This window comes from Macrosteles quadrilineatus, unplaced genomic scaffold, assembly GCF_028750875.1.
Source record: "Macrosteles quadrilineatus isolate MER2022 unplaced genomic scaffold, UCM_ALF_1.0 Scaffold_2__2_contigs__length_208266976, whole genome shotgun sequence".
In the NCBI taxonomy this organism is placed as follows: domain Eukaryota; kingdom Metazoa; phylum Arthropoda; class Insecta; order Hemiptera; family Cicadellidae; genus Macrosteles; species Macrosteles quadrilineatus.
In genome coordinates, this window is record NW_026542595.1 from 8,837,881 (window position 1) to 8,862,669 (window position 24,789).

The 24,789-nt window shown below is 32.6% G+C and overlaps 1 protein-coding gene across 2 annotated transcripts in view; it reads left to right on the forward strand.

The window, feature by feature from the left end:
- Positions 1-2,737: 2,737 nt before the first annotated feature.
- Positions 2,738-24,789, forward strand: part of LOC128985784 (uncharacterized) — a 130,285-nt gene continuing 108,233 nt past the window's right edge. For both annotated transcript variants that reach the window (XM_054405655.1, XM_054405656.1), the window contains exons 1-2: positions 2,738-2,774; positions 11,026-11,180. In XM_054405655.1, coding sequence (XP_054261630.1) covers positions 2,756-2,774; positions 11,026-11,180 — 174 coding nt within the window. In that variant the 5' untranslated portion in view covers positions 2,738-2,755. The remainder of the gene's footprint in view (positions 2,775-11,025; positions 11,181-24,789) is intronic.

The following is a 24,789-nucleotide window of genomic DNA, read 5'->3' on the forward strand; positions in this document are numbered from 1 at the left end:
TTATTTAAATAAATTTAATTGAAAGCTCTATTAGGTTATTTGGAAATTCGCTTAGTCTGCAGGTTTTCTGTGGCGGGTTATTGATATACTGTATATATTTTCTTATACTCCAAATAATCTAGGTACCGTACTCCATTTTGATGTAACTAGCACTTGGTCAATGACACTGAACTGAGCTCTATCACAACGCAATTAAAAGATAACGATTATGACTGTGAGCTATTTGCAGTTTTTTATGTTTTGTTTACTATCTCTTCACTCTTTCGTAGGGGGTGAGTGGGGGGTATGCATGTGGTTGCTAATTATTTCCTTACTAATAAAATATTTATAATTAAGTTACGGGGGCTTATTATAGCCAAACTCTCAGTTGAAAGAAATTCTATTTAGGGTCCATATTTGTATTGCAGTTAACAGTAAAAACAAAAACCAAATAATCTTTCGTTAAATTTAGCTTTCTGCAAGATTTTCGTTTTATTTTGAACAACAGAGAACTAAAAAAAAGTTTTATCAAATATACTTTGAGAGGAATGAAAATGTTCGGAATTTAATAACGAATTCCAATATAACATTCTTTTAGTTAATATGAAAACAATTAACTTGCTAATGAGCTAATACCGGCATGATGTCGACTTAGACCTGCCCCCTGGCAGGCCTAAAGTTGGGGACTAAACTCACTGATTTTTATGACGAAAACATATCTCTTAGTCCCGAAATTGGTCTCCCAAACCCACCGAGACTATCTCTTAGGCTGGCGCCTAAGTCTACTTGACTCCCAAACCAACAATTTAGGCACGAGATTATCCCTGCGCACAAGTTAGGCGCGCGCCTTACTGATCCCGAGCTCACAAACCCGTTTTCGAGGCGGCAGCCTAAAATACCGGAAATATCCGGATTTAGTCGCGGACTAGCGCTAATACCGAGCTCCCAAACCGCCCCTTAATCAAGATATGTTACAACCCCTTTTTAGGAGACCCATGGTAGACGAGAGAAATGTAAAGATCCATGATGCAGGATTATTGGACCAAGAGTGTAGAGTGCATTCAATGTAGTGCTCTTCATTTTAGAGAAGAACTAACGAATAATCATTTTATGACATGTTGCCATAACGGACTTATTAACCTTCCTCAGTCAAAAACTAATGTAGAACTTAAAAGTTTGTTTGAAGAGAGCCCACAACTGTATAAATTCATTCGACAATGCAACAGTGCGATGGCTTTTGCTTATTTTTCAGCCAGTAAGAAAGATATTCCAGGAAAAGGACCATACTGTTTCAAAATTCAAGGACAGATTTATCGTTCAATCTCAGATTTGCTGCCTCAACATGATGTGTATATGGCCAATTGTACATTATCGACACATCAACAGCAACAGAAATTCGTCAAAGGCGTCGAGAAAATAGTGACTTAAAACCTGAAATATTGTCAAAACTAGCTGAAACTCTATTAGAAAATCCATTTGCACAAATTTACAAAAGAGCTTCGGAAGAAATGGTTGTACAAGGTGACAGTGAATTAGAACTTAGGTTTGTAGACAGGTTAAATATGGATCGTCGTAGGTATAATAAGCCTACTGCAGATGAAATTGCAGGCGTCTTCAATTCATCTGAAGGCGAACCTCCAATGAATTTTTAAAATTCCAAACAGGGAAGCTTTTATTTATCCTCATTAACCACAAGACCAAAGCTACCTTAGTAAACCAGTATTTATTCACAAACAATGATATGTTTGCTGCCTTTTCATGTTAAACCACTGGAGTGATTCAAATTATTTATTGAAAATGACATCAACAAAAGCAAACAAAGAAGAACAACAAACTGGTTTTTACACAAAAGATATGGTGTAGGGATGCCTATTCTGACACATAGATAATGTTATTCTGAGTTTGTTTAAATACCGGTATTGCAAAAAGTTGTTTTACATTTGAGCTTTTTAGGGACTTATGTCCCTACAAGCCACTAGTTTATAATATTAGTAGGATTGATTAAATTTGAATTGAAGTGTTCTCATACATAGGGTTTCACGTTAGCTGCATGATAAATCGATACAAGATCATAACCTAGATGCTAGATACAAGAGATATAGGCCTAAGTAACAAAGTTATATACTTATCTAAACTAGCATATAGTTGTGTTACACATAACATCAAATGATGACATGTCTATGAAGCGTATAAGTAAGAATAATTTTTAAATTAAATAGGTTAAAACTGGTATCATTGATATGCATTGTTTGGGTACAATCATTTATTATATTTGTCCACTACATGTATTTAAAATACACTCTAGCTAGATGATAAGATACTATGAAGAAGGTAAATAATTAAATAAAAATAGTAAAATGTGAATTTTACAGATATTGGACAAAGAAAATATTTGTAAGCTTGATGTAGCATCAGTGCAGTGGTCAGTTAATTTTCAACTTTACTCTGCAAGTAAAAAAAAAATACTAGTTTTCTGTCATATTACAGAAAGGCCCCCTAAGGCCCCCTAAATAATAAATAGATCCCCTAAGGTATTTATTAATTTTCTTTGCAAATGGTACCTAAACCAAAATAAATTTTGAACAATACTATTCTGGGATATAGAATGAATTTCGCAAATGAATTTTATTTGATTGTTAAAAAAAACCTAAATCTACAACCCAACTGGTTATCAGAAGGTAAAGACGCATTTTTTGAATCTATTGATCAGGTAGTGGACAGGAGTTAATGCAATAACCACATAAGGCTTCAACTCCCACATCAGTATCCAACTGACATGGGACTCTTCAGTTATGGTGAGTTTGAAATTATATATTTTTTAAATTGTTTAATAAAAAAGAAAATAAGCTTCTGTTAGGTTGGATGAAATGTCCTTTTTACTTTCTCCCCCTATACCATAGTATATGGAAAAAGTGTTGTTTTTGTCAATATTTTTGAGTTTGATTTTTGAATGGGGAAAAATCAAACCCATAAAAAAACGGAAAAATCTGATTTTCTCAAAAATGGCCCGAACAATTTTGATTAAAATGTAGTGTGTTGTATCCCTTTAAATTCTGAACAAAATGGCATTGCTCCCATTTCTGTAAAAATCACAGCTCAAAAGTTATTGTAAATTATGTTATTTTCCCATAAAAACCCATAAAATAAGAGTAAATAGTATTTTCTAAAAAAAGACGGTTTTGATTGAAATTCACCTGTAATACTGGTGTGCTTGTCCTTATAATTCTAAACAAAATAGTGTAACCCCCATTCCTGTAAAAATTACGGCTAATAAGTTAATGCAACTTTTGTGATTTTACCTATTAAATATAATATCTCATTGCTTACCTATGATAAAGGTTGTTGACATTCTAATGCAAGAAAGTAAGTGTCAGATTGCTGATACCGTTTATTTGATAAATGCATAAATAAGTTCGTGATTTGTCATCAATTTTGTTTTTTTCGCTACCTACGCAATAAAATTTAATCTATAAAATATCATTTAGATAATTTATTTTTATTTCCAAACTACACTCTAAACATAAGCTGTAAGCAATTACTTTAAATGCCAGTATTTCAATAGTGAGAAGCTTCATACACTTTGACAGTCATGGTTATAAACACTATTTTGCTAGACTTAAAAAAAATTTATGTACTTTATTATTTTTCAGGAAATAATAAAATATAAAAATCCCTCCATTAATTGTTCAAAATTTACAAGATTAAAAAATATTCTTAAAGTTTTTTTTTTTTATCATGTAGAATGAATAAACGATACGGTACTAAATATAACAATAATTTGTTAAAGAAATCAGACAACCTTAATAATTTTTACTGATATTCTTATCAAGTTACAGCAAAATTATTTTCAATTTTAAATTATTTTAAAATTTAATGTTAGGTTCAGTAATATTTAAAAAGCTGTTTAAAAAAATGTTGAATTGGTACACTAAATTCTAAAACATATTTTTTTACATTGGCTCGTAATGTAATTAATTGTATGACAACCTTTCATGATAAATCATGAACTCTGCACAAACTCTGAAATTTTAAAAGCCTCTAGGAGGAAGGGCTTTCACTTTGATATCATCCAAACCGGCAAAATGCACATCTAGAGGACAAAGCTTTAAATTACCCAAAAAAGCATATAAAAATAATTAATTAAGGGTAGATTTGCTGAATATAAAAATCCAACAACTTTTTCTTTAAATATATATTCACAGAAATCGACTCCTGCATCAGACGTTTCCTTCTCTAAAACCATATTGTTCTTTATCTATTCAATTATTTTCCCCTAAGAATTTTGAAAGTTGTATATGCATAAATCGCTAAAACATTTTTGATAACGAGCATATTATTAGCATACTATAGCACCATTTCATGAGATAGGCCTCTGTAATTACACATTTTCTCTGGTTTATCATTTTTACTAGGATTACTTTAATATCAGTAAAAGCCATAGTTGAGCGAAGCGATCACCTTTCATGGTTTTTAATAAAGCACTAAATTAAAGCAATGGTTATAGATGATATACAACTATTTCATCAATTTAACTTATCAGTTTGTCTCATAACTATCAACATCTAAATATATTTTGACATATCTAAGCATATTTTACACTTGGCACTTTTCATTAAAAACAACCTTTATTTATTTGAAAACTGTAAAAAAACTCGTAGTTATGAAACTAGACACAAACAACTTTTGGAAATTCCAAGCCACAGATTTAGCTTTGTTTCACAATGGGCCCTATTATCAATGCATATACATGTCTACAACAAATTGTCCTTTTATTTCACAGACCAGTCTTTGAGCCTTAATAATTTTAAAAGAAACTTTCAGAAAAACTGATTGCACTTTGTCCTTATGACATGAATTCATTTTTATCCTGTCAACTGTAATCTTAATATTTGTATATATTTATCATGTGTAAACTATTTTTAATGCATGATTTGTATACTGACATGTCACATATTCATTGCTGATATTCAGCCTCAGTATTATGAATTTTTGTGATGAATAAATTGATTTGATTTGATTTGATCTATAACAAGTTTCATAAGTAAAGATGTGGACATTACATACAAAATACTGGTGAACTACAGTTCTCGTTGAACCCGACCAAACAACATTTTCTCAATCTTGGCCATATTTGGCAATTCAGGGAGAAATAATCTTGCATGTATGATTAGCAGATGTAATTTTTTAAAGACTTGCCTGCTTTCATAGAATTTCACATATAGTTTTACCATAGCTTATAAGGTCTGTTTTATTAAATGTTCTACATTCAACACGTTAAAAGCACTGTTTTCATTTCAAGCAAGTGTTCTACATTCAATTATCTCAAAACATTGCCAGAAGTAGTTGTTTGTGCGTTGTTCTTACCGTACATAGTAGACTAGATTTCCCAACACTGTTATGTACATAAAACGATGCTGGCGACCATAACCTCTTGAATTATTCTCCCAAGTGGAGATGTTTAGGGATAATCTAAGCAAAACTACGACGAAAAACGAATTTAAACTATAAAATAATCAAATGTATTTCTCATTAATGTTTTCATGACAAGGAGCAATATTGGACAACAAAACAGACAGCTGATAGTAAAAACAACATTCATATCATCTGTATGACTATTACAAATAAATAGAAAAGGCAGGCATTTTCAACACTTAGGCTTACTTACTTGGGCAATTATATACCCCAAGTCATTGCCAAAATGCTGATCAATACAACATGCCGATCAAGTGTGTTGCCAACAAGATAGTATCATAAAAAATATTTCAAATTTTACAATAGGTTGGGAAGTATAGAATGCATTATTTAAACTCAGTGGTAGTCCGCGCGTTTTGTTGATAATTATTTACATAAACTTAACAATATGCTTTGTTAGTTAAAACAACTTATGAAAATAGTTAGTGTAACTCTCATTTACACAAGATATACATTATATATCAAATACATGTGCCTATAGACTCTATTTTCAAGCTATTCCAGACTCTATATTCCACACTGGTAAATAAAACTTGATAGAAATTTCTTCCATTTGTTTTGATTTTCTGTTTATATTTCGTAGTTATTTCGTCACCAGCAAGGCAACCCATAAGGCCCATGTAATTGATATATTAATTTGAAACTGTTTTTCTTTGTCACAGCTATTTTGAGAGAACGGCTGGGCGTAGAAACTCAGTAGAGCTGTCTAAAGAAAGGTCTTGGTCTGTAGATGAGCCATCAAAAGAGAAAGATGGTGAATTCCCTTGGGCTCTGCCCCCGTGGCCTTAAAATTCCCATCCCATGTTATTCTTATGAAGGAAAACGGGGTTTTTGTCACAGATAATTTGAGAGAACGGCTGGGTGTAAAAACTTGGTAGGGGTCTCTAAAGAAAGGTCTTGGTCTGTAGATGAGCCATCAAAAGAGGAAAGAGGTAAATTCCCTTGGGGCTCTGCCCCAGAAGCCTTTGAAGTTGCCTCTTCAGATTTGTTTACATTACGACCATATGCATAATTCTACACTACTTTTTAATGCAACAGCTGTTAATATTTAAATTGTGATTTATTGAATTATTCAAAATGAAGTACAGTATTTGCAATGGATTTTTCTGATTTTAAAATTGATTTTCTTCTGCATCGTGTCATGTTTTGCAATAGCCTATAATGTTCTATTACAAATCAGTGGAAAATCCTAATATCACAGTAACTTTTAAAATTATTTCTTTGGAGTTAACTTATATCTATTGTATGGGTGGGTTTCTGCCTTTTTAGCGAATTTCCCATATAGGGAATAAGCTATTACCGTAGTACTCATGGTAAGACCTGGACGCGGGACCGATTTTTTTTTTCGTTTTGAGGTCCCTAGAGGCCAAAAACACCTTCCGTTCAAATTCATATATATATATATATTTATATATATATATATTTATATATATATATATATTTATATATATATATATATTTATATATATATATATATATGTGTCCGTCAGCACGATAACTCGAGCAAAAATGATCCGATTTTGATGAAATTTGGTACAAACAATAAAAAGTACGTTTATTCGAACGAGTTCGCGATCCAGCATGATCGGACCATGGGAACGGGGGTTTACGGGGGGGTTTTATGGGGTAAAAATAGGTTTTTCCCATTTTTGACCCAAAAAACATAAAATTTAGCAATTTCTTTCCAAACCATTTTGTAGAGCTTAAAAAAACAAATAATTTAGTATATTGAAGCGTTATTATGCGCCTAATGGTTACGGAGAAAATACCAAAAAATTGTACATTTAAAATTCCCATGTTATTCTTATGGAGAATAAGTAAACTGTTGTAGTTTGCTTGTTTGTGAACATATTTTGATCAAATTTGGAAAATGTTTTTATTTCTTACTAACTATTCACATTTTCAAAAAAAAAAAACAGTTTTACCCTCCTTGATGCAGCAAACCTAAGTACTTGTTAAACTAATTCTATTTAAATCAAGAATAAATGTTATATTTTTAAGTAGACATTTCAGTGTAAATCCAATCAGTCAAATGGAAATTCGCTTAGTCTGCAGGTTTGCTGCGGCGGGGGTATTTACCACTTCTTGGAGATTGTACGTAGGTGATATTCTTTGGCATATTGCACATGTAGACGAAACTTGGGTTGGTGTACTTATTACAATGGAAAAACCGAGAAATCTTGGACAATTTGATATAGGCTAAAAATAAAACTGATTTAACACTGTGCTACATTTCTTGAGCAATCATTGAAATAACCGATTTGCAAACAATGGAAACATAGAAAAAGTCATAGAACACAACCAAGTAAAAGAAATAGAAATAATTTTTTCCTACAGTTACCTAACAATGTACATGTTCTCTCACTGACTTGAGAAAGCAAAGTGGCCAATTCGCTCATCAGTGAGACAATGTTAACTTTGTCTCACTCTAATTACTTTGTCTCACTCCAGATTTGCAACGTGAAGGCACGAAATAGTGAGCGCGTAACATGCAGGCAACGTCATATGCGCGCTAAATGCGTTGGCAGCACTGTAAATCAGCTGGTCAGCTGTTGTACTGTTGTATTTGTCACTTCACATTAAATTTTATATTAAATGTTCACTTCTGTGTAAAAATAGGTTATGTTTCTTCACCAATTTATTTGTTTTAGGTAACTGTAGGAAAAGTATAATGTGCAACTCGAGTTCAAAGTACAATTGCCTCACTCGAGAAACCATTCCTCACTCGCCTACGGCTCGTGAGTAAGGATTTCTCTCGAGTGAGTCAATTGCTCACTTTTCTCACTAGTTGCACAAATAACTATTTTTTACACTTAAAAACACTAAAAAAACAAGATAAGCTTTTTGAAAAAAGATAAGATATTTACAACAGATTTTGATTATATCTAACTGTTGTGTAGATCGTGAGTATTTCCATAATCTTTGAGTTGCCTGTAATGCTTCGCATTACAATTTAAAATTTTAAAACACAGGTACACTAGTGTTTTAAAATTTTAAATTCATTTTTTGTGCTTATTACTTTTGAGCCCTCCCTTTAATTTATAAAGGGATTCTGTACATCTACAGGCAAATATCTTTCCAACAATGCGCAGATTTCCCCTGCAATATGCACACAAGCTGAGAAAAAAGGTTTTAAAGAAACATGCTTCCCTAAAACTGCTGATTCATGTAGTTGTTTTAATTCCCAATCACATCACATCCTTATACATATAATACGTGAAGGCAATTTCTATGAAACGCTACTCCTCCGTTAATAATGGACGGATTTTTACAAAACGATGTGTCAAAACGAACTATGGTTTGTTTAGATGCCCCCTTTCACCAATTCCTGTAATAAAAGTCCTCGGGCTTTGCCCCACAGGCCATCAAAATCCCAATGTATTTCTTATGAGTAAAAGATTTTGTTTACTTAAACAGACGAATAATTTGTATAAATTACAGCTGTTCATAGTAAACACATATGAGACACACAAGAGCATTCGTTTTCAGTTTTGATAACTGGAGTGGAGTGATTGATTACATTGTCTTTGAGTTTACTCTTTGAAGTCATCGGAAATTATGACTGTTATTCATTTTGAAATAACGCCCGTAATACTTTGCAATTGATCGAATTCGAGCAACAGGTGTACTAGTAAGATAAAATATTATTTGTTACTAGCAGAGCACCCGTCCTTTGTACGGGGTTGGCGTATAAGTATAAAATGCTTATTGCAGTTATACTTGTGCTTAGCGTTTGCAATGAAAGAGGACACGTTTGAAGAACATTTGGTTTACGGTAGGCCTATATATTAATTTATGGTATACTAGTATAGCACATCTCTACCATAGCTATAATGTTCTACCACTGCACCTAAGCAACAGAAATAAGTAAAGTTCTCACAGCTTTCTTCTTGGTTCAAATTACCTGTTGTCATAAATGAAAAAATAATTAACAGTGCTGCACCTTGTTGGTAAATCGTATAACTACTTAATGCTATTGAATATCATAGAACCAACTTGTGTAGTTGAAACAGCTTGTCAAAATTCTTTAATTCCATTTAAATATGAATACTCATGGTTAACATGGGAAACTCTAAAGCCTCTCTGGGGCGGAGCCCGAAAGGATTTTTCACATAAGAATAGTATGTCTAAATGTTAATCGGGAATGTGAGCTATCATCATACCAAATTTCAACCCAATCCACTGAACTTCAAATAAACAAACACACAAATTTTCACATTTATAATATTAGTATGATGATATGATAACCTAATTTAGATTACCAGGGGTCCGAGCATTGCTCGGGGTGTTTAATTTGTTCAAGAGATTAAAAAATTAAATATAGGCTTACAAATGTACGATTTCCATGATAGTATAAAATACAGTCAAAGATATGAAATATAGTGATGTGGGCCGGGTAAATACCCAGTGGGTAGGTAAATTTAAATTGGGTATTTACCCCAGGCCCGGGTAAATACCCAAAAACTGGGCATTTATAATTTTTATTAAAGTTAGAGAAGATTGAGAAGTTTTTTTGGAATTATTACCCTGTAAGGATAGTAAAATGATGATAAAATGTGTTTAACAAAATTTCATATGGTCACTACTAGCATTTTACTTCTGGGTATAATCGCCATAAATACCCAGGTCTGAGCATAAAGCATAATCAGCATAAATACCCTGGTCGCATGGTTGCACTGGTCCTGACTACTTATGATTTTTTATTTTCTATGATAGATAGATGAATTTATTTTATTGAAAGTGAAGAAAAATAATTTGCAAAGTAATAATTATTATTTAGAAAAACAGGAAAATTTAACCTAGTAGTGGCCTATGTTTAAACAACTTAAGAAAATAATTAAAATTCAATCTGTAGGATGGCAGGTTTTAATAATAGGTATTTTTGTTCTAGATCTTTTGTTGGTATCAGTGGTATCAAAATAAAAAAAACTAATTTCATAAACTTGTGATACAAACCATTTGATTCTATAGCACAATAAATCATTCAAAAAGGAGATACATTTTTTTAGTATGTTTATCCAAATATATTATTGTTTCCTACTAAGTGGTAACACAGAAAAGTTTAATTAGGTACTTTTAGTATTCTGCCATTCTGCCTATGTCAATCAGGCCTTAGGTCTGTCTAGCCTTCCAAGCCATTTATACAATAAAAATTTTAACTATCATAATTTAATAACAGTAAAAGTAGGTTTAGGTTCACTATTTCTCTGATGAGGTGTTGTCTTGATTTCATTTCATAGGGAGTGTTTAGTTTCTATCATTCTCAATGATAAAAATTGAAATAGCCACAGCCTTTTTTAATATACAATTTTTAGTAAGTTAAATTTAACTGATGTTACTCGATTTAAGACACGAAACCCCATGCTTATTTAGAAACTTTATGTGTTATAAAAAAGTGCTAAATCATAAAATAAAAGGTACTAGCAAAGCTTCAAGTTATCTAATACTCCAAATTTAAATCATATATTTCTATATACATTACATTTCCTACTGTCATCACTTTTAATATGAATGAATAAATGAGAGCCAGAAGATATTATAGTCATCTCATCTTTGCTCTCTGTTGTTTGCCAGCTGTGGCGGCATGGTTAGTGAGCCATGCTGTAGCAGGCCCAGTGAGACAGGATGATATATGTGGAGTCACCAATGGTCGCAGGCTCTACCTGGAGCAGGGGGAGAGGGGGGTGTTGACTGCCAGAAACATCTCTACCAGCCTTCGTCATCAACAGGTAACAGGACCATCTGTAGACCACTCTGAGCTACTGTCAAAAGCCTATTGCCTCGATCCTTAGTTACTCTGATGATTGGTGTAAGTTGACCGTTCAGTTTGGCTTGGTTAAAAAAATTCATGTAATGAACAGAAATTAAATAAGTAATAGAAAACAGCACACACTCTCAGTGTGTGAATCCAACAGCATTTATTTTTAGCCTATATTGAAAAAGTTATAGTTAGGATCCTGTGAAAAGTAAAATCTTTTTGATGGTTTAAAACCGGACCCGGCTGTCCTTAATCATTGGGATTTTTGATCTTGGCTAAAGAAGAACCATCTGATCTTAGTAATAAAGGTATCATCTCTTTTTCCCTATAGGGAAGTAGGTAGCTATTACTGTAGGTCTCATGGTAAGACTTGAGCCCGGGACTGACTTACTTTTTCATTTTGATGTCCCTAAAAGGCCAGAAACACTATTCGTTCAAATTTGTATACAGGGTGTCCATAAAAAACGTTTCAGGACTTTGGGAAATGAATACTAAAAGGAAGAAAAAAGTTTATGTGAAGGTATGTCCAAAAATGCATATTTACCCAGTTATCCGCCATTTTGTTTTTTATACCAAAATATTTTTAACTGTGAAGTTTTTCATTCAATGATTATGAAATTTGGTAACCATGTTAACATAGACAAAACCTATAATAGAAAAATAATAAAGTTGTTCCGATTGTAAATTTCAAAATGGCGGCTGTTTGAATTTTTCTAACGTAAATAACTCAAAAACGGCTAGTTGTATGAAAAAATGTCAAGAATACTTTCTTTTAGTGTAGAATACGTTTTTTGTGTAGAAATAAGGCAAAGGTAGTCAGAGAACCCTTAATTTTGCCTTATTTTTATTTTTATTCATATCTCAGTTATCTTTTGTCCGATCCTGTTGATCTTGGTATCTTTTGATAATGAATTAAAAATGCTAAAATAAAGTATTCCTGACATGTTTTCATACAATTAGCCGTTTTTGAGTTATTTGAGTTAGAGAAATTGAAACAGCCGCCATTTTGAAATTTACAATCGGAACAACTTTATTATTTTTTCTATTATAGGTCTTGTTTATGTTAACATGGTTACCAAATTTCCTAATCATCGAATGAAAAACTTCACAGTTAAAAATATTTTGGTATAAATAACAAAACGGCGGATAACTGGGTAAATATGCATTTTTAGACATCAGGGCATATTTTAAGGAATTTTCACTGGGCCACATTTCCCGGGGGTCTGGGGGCTATGGAATCCCCCCCAGAAAATTTTTTAGTTATGTTAGTTTTTAGTGTTATGTTAGTGATATGAAAACCGCACATTTTTACGCATCTTTTGATGATTTTTCCTATTATATTTGCTTTATAAAAGTCCATATAATTTCACTTAATCACGTGTTTTACAATGACTTAACAGGCCAAGGCTCTCTTCACAACCTCTTGGGCAAAAATCATTGCTCAATTTCAAAAGTGTACTACTACAAACATTAAACAATTTGTAAACACAAACATGTTTAAAATATCTACGTAAACCTAAAACAAAACTACAATATAAATTTCCATTTTTTATTTTTAGACAGGGAAAAATCATAATCGTAATTATTAATTGTTACGGATTTATGTATAAGTAGCCTATGATACAAAATTATCTGTAATGATAATTATGATTATGATTTTTTACCAGTCATAAAATAAAAAGCGTAAATCTTTTAACGTATATTTCCTCAATTTACAATTTTCGCATAAAAAAAACATTTAACAGTAATTTTCTACTTTCATTAGTGAGATTTAAAAAAAATCCAATTCTTTTATAAATGTTTTATTGCACACAACAAACAATCGTCAGGAAATACTTTGAAAATAACACAAAGATTTAAAGAGTAATAAAATTACTAAGATTTCATCAATACTTTTTACAAAGAAATAAGTAGCTTTCTGATTAAAAGAATTGAAGAAGAACATTGAATTTAAAGGTTACTGTTTAAAGGTTACTGTACTGAATTTAAAGGTTACTTTACTAGTCACACCGATGATGCAGCTCATTCAGAGTAGCCTAAAAAGTAAACATAAACAAGCCGAGGTCTGTGTCAGCAGTTGAGGGAGGAAGGGAGGGGGGAATCAAGTAGTGACCATGGTAGTGACATGAAAATCAGTACAGACCGCATCGCTATCTTATCTTATCTGCTTCCCCTCCCCCTCCACAGCACACATGCACTCGTCCATCCTTTGTCAGCCTGCCAACCAGTCTTTCTCTCTCTCTCTCTCTCTCTCTCTCTCTCTCTCTCTCCCCCCCTCTCTCTCTCTCTCTCTGGCTTGTTTAAAATCAGAAAAAGCGTGGCAGTTTCATGTTAATCACTTGTTTACTTAACGGAAGAAGTTGAGAACACTCTAAAATATTTACACAATGTTATTTTTTTTACTTTTATAATCCCGATACATGTGAGTCATTAAAAAAATATGCCCGCACTACCCATAATGCTATGGGCGACAAAATATCGGCACTGGGCGACACAAGTGTCGCCCAGTTAGCATGTTATTTTATGCCCTGTTGGACATACCTTCACATAAACTTTTTTCTTCCTTTTAGTATGAGGATTCATTTCCCAAAGTCCTGAAACGTTTTTTATGGACACCCTGTATATGTATACATAGAGGTATAAACTTGAACGAACTTGGCGGGATAAACTTGAATGAGTTCGTGAACCGAACCAGCATGATCGGATGATGGGAACGGGGTTTTACGGGGGTTTTTTTGGGGTAAAAATTTGTTTTACTAATTTTTGACCATGAAAACACAAAATTTTCCAATTTCTCTCTAGACCATTTTAAAGAGCGTAAATAGACAAATAATTTAGTACTTTGAAGTGTTTTTGTGTGGTTATTGGTTACGGAGAAAATAAAAAAAATTGTAAATTTAAAATTTCCATGTTATCCTTAAGGAAAGTATTGTAAAATGTTGAAGTTTGCTTGTTTAAGGATATATTTTTATCAAACTTGGTAAATTTATTTATTTTATACTAAGCTATTAACATTTTAATAAAAATAAACAAACTTTATTAGCCTCCCTGTAGCAGCAAACCTAGGTACTTGTTTAACCTAATCTTATTTAAATAGATTTAATTGAAAATTCAATCAGGTAAATGGCAATTCGCTTAGTCTCCAGGTTTGCTGCGGTGGGGGTATCCTAAACTCAACCTTCATTAAGTAATATTTTCCTTAAGTAATATGCAACTATTACTGGTATGTTGGCATCCCTAGGAGCACAAATATTTATTATATAGGTACATATGAATAAATATATTTAAAATCTATTTTATACATCTCAAGTGTGTATTAATGTCAATTTTATATACTGTAATATTTAAAATATATTAAATATATAAAAAATATGTTTTTGAATTTATTAAATAATAAAAAAAATATGTTCCAATAACATATTTTAGTGAATAATATTTAAATAAAAAAAGTACCTGGGGACCAAGCTTTGCTCGGGGAAAATCATTAGTTTACTCTGAAAACATTTTACTATTGCAGATACATTAATCCACTCCCAAACTACACAGTGCTCACCTTCACTATTTCCTTCACCACTCCCTACATCGTGAACCTGTTTGCCCTCCTTCCCTATACCATTTTAGAATTGCAGATACATAAATGCCTAGACAGTTCCCACACTTTGGACTGCTAGCCTTACTACTTCCTTCACCATTTCCTACGTCATGGACCAGTTTTCCTCCCTTCTCATAGCATTTTAGGATTGTAGATACCTTAATATAATCCCCATTAACAGTTCCCACACTCCGGACAGCTCGCCTTTACTACTTCCTTCACCACTTCCTACGTCGCGGACCTGATTCCCTCCCTTCCCATAGCATTTTAGGATTGTAGATACCTTAATCTAATCTTCATTAACAGTTTCCGCACTCCGGACGGCTCGCCTTTACTACTTCCTTCACCACTTCCTACGTCGTGGACTTGTTTCCCTCCCTTCCCATAGCATTTTAGGATTGTAGATACCTTAATCTAATCGCCATAAACAGTTACAAGTAGAAAAGCAAGTTGAAGCAAGTTGTTGTTATGAATAGTGCTCCTATTTTAAATCTAATTTTTCAGCAAGATTTGGACTAAATGATATAGCTAGTGAGTTTATATTGTACTTTTAAAACACCTAAATGTAATAAACAAATAAGTTCTTATATTACCTAAAAGAATAAAACATTTTACAATATAAGACTTTTTACTTACAAGACTTTGCTTGGAATAGGGATAGTTTTTCTATAGATTGATGATGAAAAATCAAAAGAAAAAGTTCATTGGTATTTAATGTAACATCATTTAATTTTTTTCAAACTGCACTTCTTTCAGTAAAATCTCGATTAAAGTGTTAAAATACCCAAAATAAGAAGATCTATTTATGTGAAAAATAACATCACCACTCCTAACCACATATCACTACGCTCAGGTGGACAAGGATTTTCAGGAAATAATTCTGAATTCTGACTTCTAACTGTGACGTCACCTTGCAGAGTTTCATTCAACTTCACTACCTGGAGTTTGACCCCAGCCACGTGATAAGAGACAGCAATTCAGCTGTGTTCCTCTAATATGTTCCATTGAGAATATTATTATCCTTATATTGGGAGATTTAAATAATTTTCTCCAGAAAAAAAATATATTTGTTAAAATTACAGTAAAAATAGTTTCTATCTATATATATATATATTTATTTGCTTTAAATAAATTAACAATTTATTGATAGAATACAAGATTTTCTACAATAATTTGCTATTTAAAGGATCTATTCAATAGAAACTTGATATTAGTTTTACCATTTATTGTTAAAATGGTAAATTATGCTGAATCTAAAGTGAGTGAAAACTGTTTACCTCGTGGCTGGCTGAGAGAAGAAAAAATTCGAAAGAATGGTCTCAGTAAAGGGAAAACTGATATCTACATTAAGTCCCCTGGAGGTAAAGTTTTTCGCTCAAAAAAAGAATTAAAAAACTATATCTCAGAAAAGAACCTTCCATTTAAATTAGAAGATTTTTATGACACTAAAATTAAATTAAATAGTAATAATTCATCTTTCTCAAGTTTGAATGAACCAGCAAACCATGAATCACAAAGATCTTCATTTTCCTCTGTATCCTCAAATGAAGAAGCCAAGTTAGTAGACCAGGCAACTGTAAGCAATACCAGCTGTAAAACTATTTCAATTTCAGATATAGGGACACAAACTGAACACACTCTAATGAAATCTCATCAGATTACCTACGAACTTTTAAGTAAAAACTGGCTCTCTGATCTTACTATTCAACCATACCTCCAACTGATTAGTGAAAAATTTTTACTGACAAAATCCAGCATAATAATTAACCCTTTGATTTCCCATGCGGTAAAAAATCTGCAGGACTACAACTTTCTTCTTGATCCTTTAAACATTCGCTCAATTAATACTATTATTCTTCCTATAAATGATTCGGAGGAGTTGAGCAAAGAAAGTGGATCTCATTGGAGCACCTTAGTCTATGACAAGATTTCCAACAATTACCTGCATTTTGACTCACTAAAGGACCACAATCTGACTTCAGCAAAGAAGGTAGCAGACAAACTTACATTGTATCTTGGAGGTACTTCATCAGCTGCAACATTCACTTCTGCAAGCTGCCCACAACAACCTAATTCTTACGATTGTGGCATCATCACATGCTGGGTAATTGAATCCCTTGTTGAGGATTTGGTCACTAGTAATGAGCTAAATATTAAGTTTATTCAAGAAGCTAGTTTAAGCGATATAGAACTAATTGAGAGACGGTCACTGATGGCATATTTCCTGTTACCTTCACAGTTCAGCGACGCTATTTTGTATTCTACAATGATTAAGAAGAGGGATAAAGAATACACATCCTCAGTCACTAGGGCTGAAAATAGGAAGTCCATCATTCAGCCCACGGTAATCCCTAAAGAGAAGAGCAGCACAGCTGAATCACACCACTGGGTTAAAATTAAACAAAAAAGTAATTCTTACAAGGGTCCTAACCAACACATTACAGAGCCTACAACTGCAGTGGAAAATAGGTTTAACATTCTTGATGAATTAGATGACAGTTGTGAAGTTCCTGATAACATTCAAGAAAAAAACCAGACCAATACCAGTAAAATAAATCAAAAACAAAACAAACAACGCAGAAATCCACACTATAAAAAAACAATCACAAGAAAGTCCAAACAGCTATACCCAAACTTAAAGCTAACCCTCTGCTCGGATAGCCAGGGCAGAGGAGTAGCTAATAAAATTGAAGATCTAAGCCATGGGAGAATCAAGGCTTTTGGTTACGTAAGAGCCAACACCACGTTAGCCCAAGTCATTGACTCTACAGCCATTGAAGCCTCCACCCCTGTGGTTATCATTGGTGGAACAAATGACAGCCTAAATTGCGAGTTTGGCGATATCTATAAAGACCTAGAACATAAACTTAAACTCAAAAGTGAAGAAAGAACCATCTTCATCACAACCATACCTATTAGATATGACAAGCCCCTAATGCATCCTATAAATGTTGATCTATACACCGTGAATCATTACATCGAGGAACTAACACGGAGGATGGATAATGTTTATTTGATTAATCTAACCCAGCTTGAGCGTTGCGACTTTACAAGACATGGTCTTCACTTTAGCAGTCGAGGAAAGGAAAAATTGGCTGGAATCATCATTGATGAAGTAACAACCTGGGCCCGAAACAAACTAATTACTACTAAATAGGATATTCAACTAACCGATGCACATATGAGCGATGTAATTAATAAATTTTGTCATGACCCACAGGTGGCCTTTGCACACTGCATATCTGCTGATTTCAGTGATGGAAAGCAAATGAGTCAAGGAGTAGCCAAAGTCTTCAAAGCTAAATTTGGAAAACCATGTGAAAAAGATTTCTGTGCTAAAGATCTAACATTTCAGAAAACTAAAAATGGAGCAGCAATTTATGGATTGGTAACGAAACCTAAATATTTTCTTAACTCAGGGAACTACAGCAACTATCTTAATAACTACAACCAAGCCTTCAAACAGTTAGAACAAGATTTCAAAAACAAAAACTTCAAGAAATTAATTTGTTCTCCTATGGGATGTGTGCGGGATCGCATACCTCCTCATCACTTTATTGCTAATCTTAAAAAATTCTGCAGCAGAACTGGTGCATCCATCTTAATTGTCACATTTGATGAAACCTCAACAGGAAATTTACGTAATGGACTGACACACCCAGTTTTTGTACAGTGTCTCCGAGACCTAATAATGTCATCTTCACACTTGCCCCTGACTTCAGCTGCTGAGGAGTCTCCTACAACACCTAATGCTCAACCAGGACCTGCTCCAACCAACCCACAACCTGCACCTGGCACTACCCACCACCAGCCAACTGTAACAGTTGTAGTTGACCTCACATCTGATGACCAATCATGTTTGCAGTCCACTGTAGTTCCTGGTCATCTTGCCTATAGTGAAATAGTGAAAGTGTGTGAAAAAAAGCAGAGCAATAGTGAGAGTGTAGTCCAGATCATTGGTAACACAGAGTCTAGTGATAGTAGTATTGATTTAGATGTAAGCCTTGTAAATACTAATGTTGAAATCCCACAGCTTGTAAATAGTAATGTTTTTTTAGACCATTAGATAACTACAATAACAGACCTACTAGAAAAATCCCTTTTAAACTCTCAAGTAAGTCATCAGACAGACCCAAAATAGCTAAAAGTTTTTCAAATCTACTGTTATTTCATCAAAATGTACAGCACCTATCATCCAGATTAGACATCTTAAAAATTAATCTCACAGAAATCCAACCTACTGTTTTGGCAATATCTGAACACAAAATGACAGAACCAGAAATATCAGTTTTTAGTATTCCAGATTACAAAGTTTGTTCACATTTTGCTAGATCTATAAAAGTGGGAGGTGGAGTAATGATCATGATAAAAGATAACATTAAAAGTAAAAAAATCCTAATACCTGCTGTTGAATCTCTATTAGAAGAGAAAGAATTTGAGTGTTGTCTTGCTGAGGTCTCTTTCGCTGATTTAAATTGTGTAATAGCTTGTATATATAGGTCTCCCAAAAAATGTTTGATTAAAAATTTTCTGAATAAATTTGAAAGTTTGTGTAGTATTTTAAGTAAACGTTTTTCAAATATAATTTTAGCAGGGGATTTTAACATAAATGTGTTAAATAAAGATAGAACATACAAAGATTTTGTTAATATCTTAAAGATATATAATTTGTCATACTGGGTAAATTTTCCAACAAGGATAGATGTAAATTTAAATTCACAGAGTGCTATTGATAACATTATAAGTAATATAGAGAATAGAGATTGTAAAATTACAGGTATTGTAACTTGTATTTCGGACCATGATGCTCAACTCTTTGAAGTTTCATGCTCAAACAAAAACAGTAAAAAAATAACAAAAAAACTAATAAGGAAATTTTCAACAAATAATTATGATTTTTTTGAGAAAGAGTTATTGACAGAAACTTGGTTAGAAGTCTATCAGGCGCCTATAGATAAGAAATATGATGTTTTTTATAGTATATTTAATCATTATTTTAATGTATTTTTCCCTAAAACTTTAACAGCGATAAATTGTTTCAAAAAAAGTAATTGGATTACTGAAGAAATAATATGCAAAAAAAGACAGATTAAAGAATTAGAAATTTTATTTAGATTAAGTAAGAATGAAAGTCTTAAAATAACCATTAAAAAGTTGAAAGCTGAACTAAAGCAATGCATTGACAAGGAAAAAAAAATGTTTTTTGATAGAAAAGTAAATAATGCAAAGAATAAAGCAAAACAAACTTGGAAATTAATTAACTCAGAGGTAAACAACAAAAAGATTTCAAAATGTAACATTGATATTTTGAGAGATGGTATATTTATTACTGATCCTCTCCAGGTCAGTAATAGTTTCAATGATTTCTTTGTGTCTGTGGTTGATAATTCTGTTCTTCCTAAAATTCTTCAAGGAAAAGGTAGTGTGGTGCATTCTCAGCATTTAATTTCCATTAATAAATTCAAATTCAAGCAAATTGATGAGAAAGATCTTGAAAAATTAATATTATCTTTTGAAAACAAATATTCTACTGGCTATGATGATGTTTCAATTATTACTGTTAAAAAAGTTCTTCCTGCTATTTTAAAACCTCTTTTACATATAGTAAATTCTTCTCTCATTTCAGGCATTTTTCCTAATAAACTCAAAATAGCAAAAATTATTCCAGTTTTCAAAAAAGGGGAACCAAACGATGTTTCCTGTTACCGACCAATTTCACTTCTTCCAGTTTTTTCAAAAATCTTAGAAAAAGTTGTTTTTATACAATTGATGGATTTTTTAAATGAACATAACTTAATGGATTCAGAACAACATGGATTTCAAGCAGGCAAATCGACAGTCACTGCAGTTATTGAATTTATTGAAAGTATAATAAATGCAGTGGATAAGAGAGAAAAAGTAATTGGCATTTTTCTTGATTTAACAAGGGCATTTGATAGTGTATCGCATGAAAATCTTATCGACACTTTATCAAAATTAGGTATTCATGACAAAGAATTAAATTGGTTTAAATCCTACCTATTTCTTAGGCAACAATATGTTGAGATAGAACATTATAAATCAGATTTCTCAAGTAAATATAATTACATCCAAAAGTTTAATTCACAGATGCAGATGGTCCGCCATGGAGTTCCGCAGGGGTCGGTGTTGGGGCCCCTCTTGTTCCTAATATACTTGAGGGGTCTGCCGGACTTGATGCCTGTGGGCGGGGCGGCCTGTTTGTATGCTGATGATACTAATATTACCATTTGTGGAAATTCAGAAGAAAGTATTGAGGCATCATCATTGGCCAGTCTCTCCATCATAAAAAAATTCTTAGATAGCAAAAACCTTCTTTTAAACCCTGAAAAATCTAATTTTGTATCATTTTCTACAAAACAAAACAAAAACAAATTAAATCCAGACATAATCTTAGAAGATTATAAATTACAACAGGTAGAACATACAAAATTTCTTGGTTTAATAATTGATAAAAATCTTGCCTGGGACAAACATGTTGATCATGTTATCAAAAAAATGTCTTCAGGAGTATCTGCTTTAAGACAAATGTATAAAGTTTGCAGCTTAAAAACATTAATATCAATATATTATGCCTTAGTTCATTCTAATTTAGCTTATGGAATCAGTATATATGGAGCAACTACATCAAAAAACTTAAAACGGATTTTATCGTACCAGAAAAGGGCAATTAGGGCAATGTTTAATTTGAAAAGGAAAGATTCGGTAAAACATATTTTTACCGATCTTGGAATACTAACTGTTCATGGACTATATATCTTGGAAACTATTATTTATGCAAAAAATATTACAAAAACTCAGGTATCAAACAAAATTAGTCATAATTATAACACTCGTTCTCAATCTCACATTGATAGACACAATCTAGAATTTTATAAAAAGAAAACAAAATTCGCAGGAAATAAATTTATGTCCCATCTTCCAAAAATACTTCTAAATGAAAATGATACAAAAAAGTTTAAAAATTGTCTGAAACAGTATTTGATTAAAATTTCCCCTTATTCTCTTGAAGAGTTTTGGGAGAACAAATAAAATAAATATTCTGTCTTATTTTTAGTTCTTAAATGTAAAACATTTTATTTTGTAATATCTGACTCTATTCCTGTACAATTGTACTTACATGAATAAAGGATATTTTGATTTTGATTTGATTTGATTACCACACTCAAGACTGCTCACCTTTACTACTTCCTTTACCACTTCCAACTTCGCGGACCTGTTTCCCTCCCTTCCCTCGCCATTTTAGGATTGCAGATACCTTAATTTAATCGGCATTAACAGTTCCCACACTCCAGACTGCTTGCCTTTACTACTTCCTTTACCACTTCCTACGACGCGGACCTGTTTCCCTTCCTTCCAATAGCATTTTAGGATTTTAGATACCTTAATCTAATCGTCACAAACAGTTCCCACACTTCACACTGCAAGCCTTTACTATAATCTTATATAAAAAAAAGTCCTGTTCCTGTTACAATGTATCGAGTAATCTTCAGTATAATCTTTGCTCAATAGTAACAACAGATATTTTTCCTTTTGTACTGTATTTGTAATTTGCTAGTATACTGTGGATAGACAACTAACTTACAAGTCTTTTGTTTACTTTTTCCTTGTTATTTAATTCAGCCAAGATGGTTACTTAGCAACCCATAAGACTAATGTTAAAAAAATGTGACTTTCAGTTTCATTTTTCTACGTAATTAGATTTTTGTTGGCAATTCTAAAAGCAGTAAACTCGTTTTTAGGCCAGGAATAAACTATTTACAACATTTGAAGGAAATTGTCGGAGCCGATTTCGAGATCTTTCTGCAAGCAAGCATACATACATATATACATACATATATACATACATACATACAAGCAAAACATTGCTCGTATTAAAGTATAGGATTTATTTCATAATAAATTCCAAACATCCCATGGGGCTTAAACATAAAAACACAAAATAATAAAGATTTAGTGTGAAAAGCACAATTATCAGTTGAGCAAATTGATTAAATAGTTCATAAAAACAAATTTTGGAAAAAAACTAGATAAAATTTGTTTGACCCTGATGGGTCTCGAACCTAGGTCAATCCATTTATGAGCCTCGTACCTTCCTCTGAGCTATCTGTGACTGTTGTTAGTTTTAGTTTTCAAATGGTGAAAGAGTAGCCGACAGTTGCAATGGTTGCAATAAAGTACTTTGATACTACAGTATAATATGATTCTGTTAATCTGTTTTGGTATTAAGTATTAGAGTTGAATAGTGCTGTTATGAATAGTGGGTAGTCCCCACGAATACAAATACAGTAAACTACAAAAATTAATTTAAATACTATGACAAATATACTATGTAATTTATGACTTAAGTAAATCAAATAATTATTTTTAGAACGTCATATACAAACGTAATTAGTTTCTTAAAGATTCGCCAGTCACTAGCACCCTTTCTAGCCAACCATTTGAGATTTCTATGTTCACATTCATTGTCACATATTGCAATCTATATAAATAAAATTAGAGTTTTGTCTGTACATTGCTCAGAATCATAAATTTTTAGGTTAGTTTTACGTTATATACATTAAAGAAGCCGAAACAAGTCTCATCTAAATTTCTGTCTGTCTGTCTGTAACACTCAAGATTGCATTTTACGCAATCTTCTCCAGGAAAACGAGAGTACCTATCATGATCCAAGTCATTTTAATATATTCACTGGATTGGCGAGAGTGTCTTTAGCTATTAAAATATGACCTCACTACTTAGTAAATAAAATTACGGATGTTCAAAAATGCAGTTTTGTGCGATTTTTGTCAAGTTTTCGTCCAATTTTTATCACATAATGATCTATGAAATAACGAACAGCTGTTCGGATCAAGATTATTTCTTCTATATGTCACTGATATGTTTACAAATGTTGTTTACAAATACCGCAACCATTTCCGATCACGTTTTGAAGGCAAATCCCATCCAAGTGAGATTAAAAATGGTTTTCTTACATAACGGATTTAATTAATCGCAAGTGGAATAATATAGTGTAACCGTAAATGAAATTAAATAACCAGGCATCATCCAGGTCAGGAAATTGTGGTTGTGTATAAAATTGTTCTTGAGTTTTGATAACCAGAAAGAATACCTTGAATCAGTGTTGTATAGGGCTGGGAAAATTGAATTTATTAAATGATTGTCGCCAATAATAGCTTACAAACAAGGTTTCAACTCATTGACGGTGCTTCGATGGCGGTTGTGTAAAGTGTAAGGTAAAAAATCACAACTGCATTGGGTGATTGTGACAGAGGTTTACGGATGATGATAAACTCGCTTTTCCAAAGACTGTGTCACTTTCTGTTCCTACTCACCATGTGATGCAATAGCTGGACCTTACAGCCAATAGGCCCATAGCCCATCTCTTGGGTACGTATTATAAATTACCAATCTAAATCGTCTATAGAACTTCATTTCATATAGTAAGCCGTCTTTTCGACAGCATTTCGGGTCATCTCCGAACCAAGCAAATATAAATTGTTCTGATAAAATTTGATGACATTAACAAAGATTTCATAAATACTTATTTTATAGGTATGTAATTTGTTAGGTATGCTTAAAGCATAGCAAATTCCCTAATTAAATTCTGTATTTCTGTGTATATGTCTGTTGGTGACGCATTAGTGTCCTTATTTCTCAGTGTTTCACGGAAAGGAGAATAGCACATTTGACGATAAAAATGTCAACCCGAATAAAGTGTTAAATGGGGAGGTTCAGGTAGTACTTAAATAACTTTTAACCATTGTGGAAAGTAACTTTCAATTAGGTCTACCTTAGGGATATGCCTCATATATCTATAAAAAGCATATTTTAGATTAGTCTTTGGTATTAACATATGGACCAACACGATCCGGGTGACATTTAATTGCGTTTGTTTTGGCTTGAAACTGTCAGATACTGTATTTGCGAAGGTTTATAATAGTTTTGCCAACATATCTGAAAATATGCA